This window comes from Chiloscyllium punctatum, chromosome 4 (assembly GCF_047496795.1).
Source record: "Chiloscyllium punctatum isolate Juve2018m chromosome 4, sChiPun1.3, whole genome shotgun sequence".
In the NCBI taxonomy this organism is placed as follows: domain Eukaryota; kingdom Metazoa; phylum Chordata; class Chondrichthyes; order Orectolobiformes; family Hemiscylliidae; genus Chiloscyllium; species Chiloscyllium punctatum.
In genome coordinates this window covers 19,193,922-19,204,605 of record NC_092742.1, presented here as the reverse complement: position 1 = coordinate 19,204,605, position 10,684 = coordinate 19,193,922, and the positions used below count along the sequence as shown (strand labels likewise).

The 10,684-nt window shown below is 43.6% G+C and overlaps 1 protein-coding gene across 2 annotated transcripts in view; it reads right to left on the bottom strand.

Moving 5' to 3' along the window:
- Nucleotides 1-538: 538 nt before the first annotated feature.
- The window catches only part of vsx2 (visual system homeobox 2), an 83,424-nt gene continuing 73,278 nt past the window's right edge, over nt 539-10,684 (bottom strand). The window contains exon 5 of one of the 2 annotated variants that reach the window (XM_072568205.1): nt 539-9,463. In XM_072568205.1, the coding sequence (XP_072424306.1) occupies nt 9,087-9,463 (377 nt within the window). In that variant the 3' untranslated portion in view covers nt 539-9,086. The remainder of the gene's footprint in view (nt 9,464-10,684) is intronic. The other variant, XM_072568206.1, reaches the window with a different exon arrangement.

The window sequence follows — 10,684 nt, the reverse complement described above, 5'->3', positions numbered from 1 at the left end:
ACTGGACCAAAGGAAAGCTTCACCCTCCATCAATAGACCTCTTGAATTGATGGAATATTGTGCCAAAAAAGGCAATGGGATCTCAATGTGTAATGTAGGGGTTAAGGCTGGGCAAGCAGCAAATGTTCTGCTCGATTTATCTTTGAATTAGTGCTTCAATCTGTTCAGAATATTTCCCCTGAAGGTTTTATGGTTGGGATGGAGGAATGGAGTGGTTTGCATTGTTTAAATGAGAGAAAGGACTGGACTTGATGGGCCAAATGGTCTTTCCTGATGGGATGTTTACACAACACTCTCACATGCGTGTGTGCATGCGCACACACACACACAAAATGTGATACTTGAATGAAGTTAGGGTTTCACAGAGGGATTGGGATCTTCCTCTGTGTTGCTACTTTCAGCCATGTGAGGCAAGTTGCCTCTTGTAACTAATTGTGCTCCAGTGATGCTTGGAGGGATCTACTGCCCTAGAGGACTTTCGTTGATTGTCAGACCATAAATTCCAAAATAAAATCCAAGTTTTGATCTTCAGCAAATGCTCATTGCACCACTTATTTATTTTTCTGATGTGACCGCGATCTTCTGTCTTTTTTTATACAGAAATTCAAACAAGAAACACATAATTTTAATAGCTACAATTTGATATATATCAATATTCAGGATACCCCAGCAGAGTGTGGGCCACAGTATGTACAAGATTTACAAAGGTTTTACATTCCAAGACTTTCCAGCTCCATTCAACTGATATCAGACATCAGAGAATGCATTTAGCAAACAATGAGATAATGAGAGCATGAGATTTTCATACTTTAGAAATTGCAATGAGCTGAGGGAGAAGTGGTGACACCCTAGAGACCCACCATCCATTGTGTTGTTGTCCAATAGCCTTCCTGCTCAAACCTAAGGTTTGATTGTTTCTTAAGCAATTGCCCAAACCTCCATTCTGTCTTTATCAGGTTATGGGTTTTTATCTGTCCCTTTGCCTTACAATGCACTATGAAGCACAGACAAAAAAATGGTTTATCTGGATTAGGTTTAGACCTGGGACACAAGCAGGCTCACGTTCACAATATTTCAAGCCTCCAAAACAAAGAGCATGCCTTTAGCTGATCTGTCTTCCATGCGATCCACACCCAGTGGAGGCATATTCTTCCTAGACAAGAGCCTTCTTTCGAATTTCCTGTCTCTGACATGGATATGAACTTAGGCTCAACCTATGGTTGTTCACCATTCGAGATACTTGAATAACCAATCTATTCACAGGGTCTTTCGGTGAAAGCTAAATGGCCTACTGAACTGTACTACATTTATACTCAGTGTATACCATACGAGCATAGACCATGAGAAATGGGAACAAGAGTAGGCCAACTGGACCTTGAGCCTGCTCCACCATTCACTTTCCTGCCCTTTCCCTGTAACCCTTGATTCTCTTACTGATCAGGAATCTATCTGAACCTTAAATATACTCGCAAGGACACTGCCCCCACAGCTCTCTGCGGAAGTGAGTTCCAAAGGCTCCACCTTACTTCAGTCTTAAGCTGGTGCCCCTTTGTCCTAAGACCATACCCTCTGGTTCTAGACTCTCCCACGTGGATTAGCGTCCCCATCAGTATTTACCCTGTCAAGCCTCTTAGGAATCCTGCCTGTTTCGATGAGGTCACCTCTCATTCTCCTAAATTAAAATCTGTAAGGTCATGCTTCTCTTCGGCAAAGTAGTTCTCGTTTTCAGACTTAGAAAGTCATTTCGCTCTCAGGGAAAGATTGTCCAGATGCCACTGCAACTCAAATGATGAGTAATGTATGGGAATGATCAGTGATCCAATAACCTGTTCTATTGGGAAGAAACTTTCAGGTTACAATCCTGCTGTTTATGTTTCAATCTTGTGGATCTTCAAGTTCTTATTAAATCAACCTGTGGAATGTGTCCATTTCTTTGAGTGTAGCCCATTCTCCCATCAATTGATCATTAAAGATCTGCCTGGACTTCCCTCCCTTTCTGAATGGGATTGATAAGTTATCACCGACTGATTCTGGTTCAGTTCTTTTGTTCCAAAAGATACGCATTTTATGCTGTTTTCAAAAAAAAAATGTCACTTTTGGAAAATCTCCAACAACAATTAAAGTCTGAAATAATGAGATTACACAATCGTCATTGTTCATTTTTCAGTGCTAGAGGTGTTACTTGGTAGGAATCAATGTTTAACACTTCATTAAAATGGATGAGAGAGAAATGGAAAATTGGCTTCGCCTGAGGCCCACTGAAGATGTCACCTAGTAAGGTAACAAAACGCCTGGAAATGAACCTTTCAGCTCAGCGAGCAAACCTACTTCCAGAAATGGAAAATGCTGAACTCACTTTGTGAATTTGAATGTATCTACTGTGTAAATACAGCAGCTTCACCCCAGACGATGTGTTGAATGGTGAGACGGGCAGCGAATTGCCATTTTGGAAAAATTCACCATAGAGTGAGCCATTTCTGGATGCTTGAGTTTAACGTTTACCTCTGGCAGGGAAGTTGCTGCAGCATTGGTGCATTAAAAATGGTAAGATTCATAAGTCTGGCCATGACTTTAGCAGCTAATTGTGGTCAATTATTTGTCAAACAAGGTGTCTTTAGGCTTACTTTGAAATCAAGTTGTCGGATTTGTGTAGTATCTCTGGACCCATGTGACACAAGAGGAAGGAGTCATTGATTTCTCCTACGATGTGAGGAGGAAGAATTGGCTGGTGATTGCAGCAATTTCTACAGCCTGTTATAGGTAGGGTGTAAACTTAATAAAGGGCTGTGCAAAGAAGATACAGATGTGTGGACAGAATCGACGAGGATTATCCCATGCCGAGCCTGATAATAAAGGTTGCATTTTTCCACATACCAACCCCAGCTACAAATGAAGAAACGCCAGAAACTCATTTGCACACGGTTCTGCACTCACATTCAAACAGATCATTCCCCCCCTATTGAACACAAGCAAGACTGATAAACATTGCTCCTTGGAGGGTCGGTGTGGACTGGTTGGGCCGAAGGGCCTGTTTCCACACTGTGGGCAATCTAATCTAATCTAATCTAATCTCACGCATACAGAATATCTAAGGATTAAAACATAGTAATCACCCCGAAAAAAGCAGTACCTCACCTACAATTCAACTGTGCACAAATAATGTGCTTTTAAAAAATTATTCATTCGCAGAGTGTAGGTGTCATTGGCTAGGTGACACTGGCTAGTATGACCAATATTCATTATCAGATCTGCTTGTGGCTCAGATAAAAGTTGCCTTACTTCTGGATAACAACTTTTGGGATTCAAGTCCCTCTCCACAGTGATAGCCCAAGGCCGACACTCCATGCAGTACTGAGGGAGTACAGCAATGCTAGGGACGCCATCTTTCAAAAGAACCATTATCTGTTTGCTCAGATGCATTTACAAGCTGTCACCATTTTGAAAGAGACTAGAGGATTTCTCCCTGGTGCCCTGGTCAACATCTAGTTCTCAATATTGCAAACAAAATAACAAACTATCTGGACATTATCACATTACTTGTTATAATTCTAAGGGACAATTGACTGTTGTGTTACAGAACAGAATGTCATTGGTCCTTTGAGACCTCCAGAGGTTGTGAAAAGCACTATATAAATGCAAGTCTTTCATTGCTGCTCTTGGAATAGGGTGTTAAGTGATTGGGACAAGGAGTATAGACCAAAGTAAACTTGCCATAGTCCTGCTATCTCATTAGAGGCAGAGAGCAGGAGGTGGTTTAACTTGAGAGTCACCAGACCTCAGGAAAGGGGGAGGTTGAGAAGGAGATTCTTTATGACTGAGAGACTCAGCCAGTGCAGAAATTGAACCTACATTGTTGGCATTAACTCTGCATCACCAATCAGCTATCCAGCCAACTGAGCTAAACTGACCCACACAAGCGGATGGATACAAGCCTGTACGAGGGTTGGTTTTACCATTATAACAGATAACATCAGTGACCCAATAGAATCAGGGTCCAGTCACACCAGCCTAATGTGGAGACATTGGCCTCTCAGGGTGGATGTGCCTTTCTGCCCCTTTCTGACAGCCCATAGCTCGGCTGCCCAAGTATCCAAAGATGATGAAATATAACTACTACAAGGGTATGGTTGGGTTGGGGTATCATTGCATCTGGAGAGGGAGTGTGGTCTATTGAGGAACATATCAACAGCCTTAACCTCTCAGACCTCTGTCCCCTGTGCTAGCCCCTCAGAGGAGCATCAGACAAGGAGAAAGATTTAGAGTCTACACGGCAGCAGCACCACAGTGGCCAAGGGCATCGGTCAGCTACCTGCAACACATCATGGCACAGCTGAAAAATGTGGTGCTGGAAAAACACAGCAGGCCAGGCAGCATCCGAGGAGCAGGAGAATCGACGTTTCGGGCATAAGCCCTTCTTCAGGAATGAGACTGGTGTGCCAAGCGGGCTGAGATAAAAGGTAGGGGGGAGGGAATTTGGGGGAGGGGCGCTGGGAATACAATAGGTGGAAGGAGGTTAAGGTGAGGGTGATAGGCCGGAGAGGGGGTGGGGGCGGAAAGGTCGGGAAGGAGATTGCAGGTCAAGAGGGCGGTTCTGAATCCGGGGGTTGGGACTGAGATAAGGTGGGGGGAGGGGAAATGAGGAAGCTGGAGAAAACTACATTCATCCCGTGTGGTTGGAGGGTTTCTAGGCAGAAGATGAGGCGCTCTTCCTCCAGGCGTCGTGTGGTCAGGGTCTGGCGATGGAGGAGGCCAAGGACTTGCATGTCCTTGGTGGAGTGGGAGGGGGAGTTAAAGTGTTCAGCCACAGGGCGGTTGGGTTGGTTGGTGCGGGTGTCCCAGAGATGTTCCCTGGCACAGGGCACAGGTTAGCGTTATGATTGTGCTAAAATTGTCAGACATGTGGGCATTGTATCTGGTCGGGACTGGAGGCAATTTTAAACCAGTGCCGTTTAAGGAGGTTGAAGTTGGGCTGAAGTTGAGCTGGGAATCAACCTCCCTGCTCTGGTATTGCTGTCAGACCTGAGCTCACTTGGCTTTGTTCAACTCACTCCCCAGGCCTTTAATGGCCATTAGAATGCAAGCTGGTTGAATGGCCTTCTGCATTGCGCCACCACCACACCCCCACCCCCACTATCAAAGAGGATGCCTGGTCTTTGGAATCAACCAAACAAACAGCTAACATTTCCCTTGCTTCAGCAGCGCCCACAGGGAAGGGTGGCAACGTCTGGGATAGCAGCCAGTCCTCAACACGGAGGAGTCTGTGGAGACCAGTACCAAAGTCGAGTAAGGAGGGTGGAGACGAGGATCGACAGGGCAAGTGGAGGAAGGAGGGCTCCAATGGGAGTAGGCTGGGGCTAATCTCCCCCTTGCTGATGTTGATACAGCTAGGTGTCACCTGGAGGCTGGGCTGGTCCGATGTGGGAAACATCTCGGAGGCAGAAGAGGAAAGGTATACCGGGGCCTTGGACAGATGGGCTATCCAATATCTTCTCTATGCTCAGTTGGGCATTTATACGGGGGGTTGGGAGTTGGGGGGAGCAGTTCTAGATTGGAGAACATAAATCTGGCCAATATTGCTGGTGTAAAGTGGAAGAGGTTTGTGGAATACCTTCTATCTTAGCAATGGGCCTAATGTAGCAGGAAAACCTTAATGATTGGCCCATTTAAGCCTTTCTCCCAGAAACCATGGACATTCATTGAGCATGAGATGATTCACACGAAACATTAATGGCACAATAATGCTTCATTTAAATATACCCTGGTCACATCTGCCTGTCACTAATCTCTACCCATTTATAGTATTCCATAGGTAGTGCCATCATTTCGGAGGGATGTCAAGCTAGCTGTGGTACTATGATATTTTAGCAAAACATTGAAGAATCATCAATAGCCAAACAATGTCATTTTACACACAATTGACTTTAAAATTGGGATGCAGGGCAGGCCCAGTTGAGACCATTTCCCGTTTCGGAGATTGGCTTGACCCCCCCCGCCCCCAGTGACCCTTAAACCCTGGGAGGTTGGAAAAGAAAATTTTAACAAGGGCCGAGAATTCAGATCTGTAGCACAGCTCTGTTGGAAGTCCAGTGCAGGCATAGTGGACCGAATAGCCTCCTTCTACACTGTAACAACATTAGGATTCTGTGATTCCAGCCCATTTACATTGGGAACATAATCTTCAGTGAGGCATTGAGTGTCAGATGGGGTTTGGGCATAGGTCTATGGGCAAATCCTAAAAGGCCACTTTCACCCCATGTCAAATGGGAAATATCCCAGGGAGTCTCCTTGGAAAGTCTGAACATATTACACCATGGAGCCACCCACTCAGTGCAGAATGGGCCAGGGACTCTCTGGGACAGACACTCCAAATCAGTCCAAGGGCGATGGCCATTGTGAACAACAGAGTGAAGGGCTGTACCAGGGAAATTCTTCAGTGAGCCTCTGCAATGTTGGGGGTGGTATTTGGGTGTTTCGGCACGAGAGCTGACCACTCCAGAACCACACTTACTGCAGATAACCTTGCAGTGGCAATGCCCCCTGACGCCAATCATCTCAAGCTGGGGAGTTGCTGTCTCTGTCTTGGAGACCTGTGTCAGATGAACGTTCTGATATCCCCCAGAAACCAGAGGCACTGTGAGCTCCCTTCAATTCATCTGCTTCCTTCCACATCAAGTTTAGGAATTTCTCAAACCTAAGAGGTGACAGAGGGGCAGACTTAGTAAGATAATCCACTCAAAACGACTAAAAGTTTTTGCTACCACAGACTTTGAGCACTATTTGCCTGTTTTTAATCCCCATCTCATTAACACAGTGTGCAGAATAATTACTGAATCATGGAAATCGGATCATTCTGGTCCATCAAATCTCCTTAGATTCAGGTGATTTATATGCTGAATAAAAGGTATCTGGGAGCGAGTTAGATGCCAGATTCTAATTGAGAGGTGGAGGTGATTTATATGTAGAAAGTAGAGACCCTGGGAATTATCAGTTGGACCAATAAAACAGGAATAGAAACAGGCCATTCAGCCCATCAAGTCTGCTTTGTGATTCAGTGATCTGATAAGCCTCAGCTCCTTTCCTGCTTTCTTTCCCAATACCTCAAATCCTTCACAGATTAAAATAGGGCTAGGTTGATAGTTCATGGAGTCACACAGGACAAAAACAGGCTCTTCAGCCCAACTTATCCATGCCAGCCAGGTTTCCTAAACTCAACGAGCCCCATTTACTTGCGTTTGGCCAATATTGCTCTAAACCATTCCTGTCCATGTAACTGTCCAAATGTCTTTTAAATGTTGTAATTGTACTTGCCCCTACATGCACTACCCTCTGAGTGAAAAGGTTGACTCTCCAATTCCTTTTAAATCTTAAAATCCTCTCACCTTAAACCTTTGCCCTCTAGTTTTGGACTTCCCTACCCTGGGAGAAAAGTGAAAAATCACACAACACCAGGTTATAGTCCAACAGGTTTAATTGGAAGTACACACTTTTGAAGTGCTGCTCTTTCATCAGGTAGCTAGTGGGGCAGGATCATAGGACACAGAATTTATAGCAAAAAATCAAAGTGTCATACAACTGATGCGATGTATTGAATAAGCCTAGATTGCTGTTAAGTCTTTAATCACTTAGAATGGAGATGCAGGTTTCAATTCATTAATATGTAAATCTCAGAACTTCTTTCAAGTCACAGTCTGATAAGCTTGTACTTCCAAATAAACCTGTTAGACGATAACCCGGTGTTGTGTGATTTTTAACTTTGTCCACCCCAGTCCAACACGGGCACTTCCACATCATATCCTGGGGTAAAGACTTTGGCTATTCATCCTATCCATGCACCTCATAATTTTATATACCTCTGTAAGGTCACCCCTCAGCCTCCAACGCTCCAGGAAAGAAAGTCTCAGCCTGTCCAATCTCTCTGTGTATCTCAAACCTTCCAGTTTTGGTAACATCCCTATAAGTCTTTTTTTGCACCTTTTCCCACTTAAATGGCATACTTCCTGTAGCAGGGTGACCAGAATTGTACACAGTAGTCCAAGTGTGGCCTTACCAATGTCTAAGAAATATGGCAGGAAGGTTAGCAAATCATTGAAGAAAGTAGAAGGTTATCAGCACCTGTGGAACTCCCATTTTGGGAGTGGAGGGCAACATCATCTTTCAGAAAAATAGAGGTGAGGTGAGCAAACTGGGAATAAATGAGAAAAACCAATGCATTGTGAAAATATTGCTTATGTGACATTAAAAAGTTCCGCTCTTGTGAACGCATCTCACACCCAGAGCCTGCAAACTGAAACCTTCCATTGTTTTATGTCAGGCCGATCACTAGTTACTGTTGCTATGGTAACATGTGCCAGCTAAGATGGCTGCCATGACACAAGTGTCAAATGAACCAGGAAGCATGAATGAATGTATTTCAATTGAATTAAACTCAAATCGACAGCAACTGCTTCATACTTAAGTTGGAATTATGGATTTAGGTGCTGCTTTACTCAGTAATGTGAACTCTGCTGACATTTTATGAAAAGAAATGACCATTTCTAATTGCAGAGAATGTGGAGAAAAGATGAGATTCTGAATTGGGCCTACACATGGATCACTGATGAGCTGGGAGGGTTGAATGTCCTTGTGTGTGTTTTATTCTGATCATAAGGTGTCGTTTGTAAGTCTGGTTTATGAACAATGAATCAATGGTTAGAGGATGGAGGATTTAACGAGGATGCTGCAACCAAGACTAATTCTGGAACATCCAAGTACATTTTTGAACACAATTGAAAAAATAAAGAACAGAAAGAAAAATAAAACTACCAAAATCCACCAGTGATCACTTTGGCGCAACTCCAAATGAATAATTATAGGTTATAGTTACATTACAAGTCAATATAACAACAACAAATTGTTAAAAAAAACACACACGCACACACACATATCCATCAAGAGTAACCTGATTAAAAATAAAACGGGGAGAGAGGCCTGACAGTTAAGTCAGAGCCAACATCATGTTGCTTCTGTTGCTGTGAAATAGTCTTGAAGAGTACTGCATCATAAAAGACTGCAGCGATATAAAGAGCTAACAGTTTTTTGTATAAAGTTTAGAACTTTTCTGTCGACAGCTCATCAGGCATTGCCTTAGACTGCTCGCTCTTCATTTCCTCGGGTCTTTCCTCCTCCGCCATCTTGCTCTGCCCATCACTGGACACCGTTCCTAACACTTTAGCACTGTGCTCCTGTGCTTTCGCCCTGAGGGCTGCTATGCTGCTCTCCCGCAGTTCCTCTTTGGAAATGGCCGCCTTGGAATCCTTGCCCTTGACTTCACGCTCCGGGTCCTCCTGGCTGGCCTGACTGCCGTGCTCGGCTTCCACTTTCCTCACCACCTCAGATGCCTCGAGGGACTTTTTGTGCATTCCTAGAAAGAATTGTTGGTACTCGGTTTTAGAAAAGCGTCTGGTCATTGGTAAGCCATCTTGAACTGAAAACAGTAAAGCAAAGAAAGATGCCAAGATTAAACTGTAGCAGGAACCTGGGAGCTAAAGGCTTCATTTAACACAGACACTACAGGTCAGGTCAGGTCAGATCATTAAGACACAAAGGTTTCATCGGAGAATAAACTCACTCATAATAAGGGTGCATGATCCCCAAGGCCACATCCAAATTTAGGTGGTATGCACCAGAGTTTGGTGGACATATAAATGCCAACTTTGAAGATTGTCCAAATTAAGCGTCTTACTCTAACCAAGGCTACGTTGAGAATTCACTAATGGTTAATCATTTAAACAGGGTTTTAAACAGGTGAACCTACTAACTGCAGACATGAATATATTGGGTTTAGGTCTAGATTGATAAGCCCAATGTCACTGGAAAAAGATTTGTTATTAGAGCTTTTTGTCTTGTGCTCAAATGCAAGAATACCAAATTTCAAACAAGCACACCAATTGACCACTACACCTGAAGAAAGTAAAGTTCTATGTAATATAAAATTTAAAATTCAAAGGAGTAAATGATATTTAATTTGTAAAGGGAAATGATATTTAATTCCTAAAGTTAGTCAGATTTCATTCATGGTCATCATGCTCAGCAATCCTCACTATTGGGACAAGTTAGAATGTCTGCTCTCAATCCATTAAAAATTGGCAAATCCTTGTGGTTAAGAGCGCTAACCTCCTCAGAAAGGTGATTTGGGTGAAGTCTGATGGTTTCTAAAGGAGCAGGAAGGAGGGGGTGGGTTAATGGCAGTGCAGAGGAAGCTAAGAAAATCAGAAATGGAATGTCATGCTTTTGGAATGAACGCATTTGTAAAACTCTCTCATTCCTAATTGTTCAACATTCACAACAAGCAAACAAGATACACGGCAATTTTTATCATTGCAGGAAGTAGAGAAGAATTCTGTCTCCATCAAGCTGAGGGATCAGAGAGGAGCATTTGTTTGGATTGCACCCAACATCAGTACAACCACGATGTTGCCGGGAATAGAGGGGTTGGTTGAGTTGTAAAGAGAGGCTGGATAGGCTGGGATCTATTTCACTGGTGCATAAGAAGTTGAAAGGTGATCTTATAGAAGTTCATAAATTCATGAGGGGTATAGATAAGGTGAATAGCAGATGGCTTTTCCTGAGAGTGGGGGATTTCAAGACTAAGGGGTACGTTTTTAAGGTGAGAGGAGAAAGATTTAAGAAAGACATGAAAGGCAAT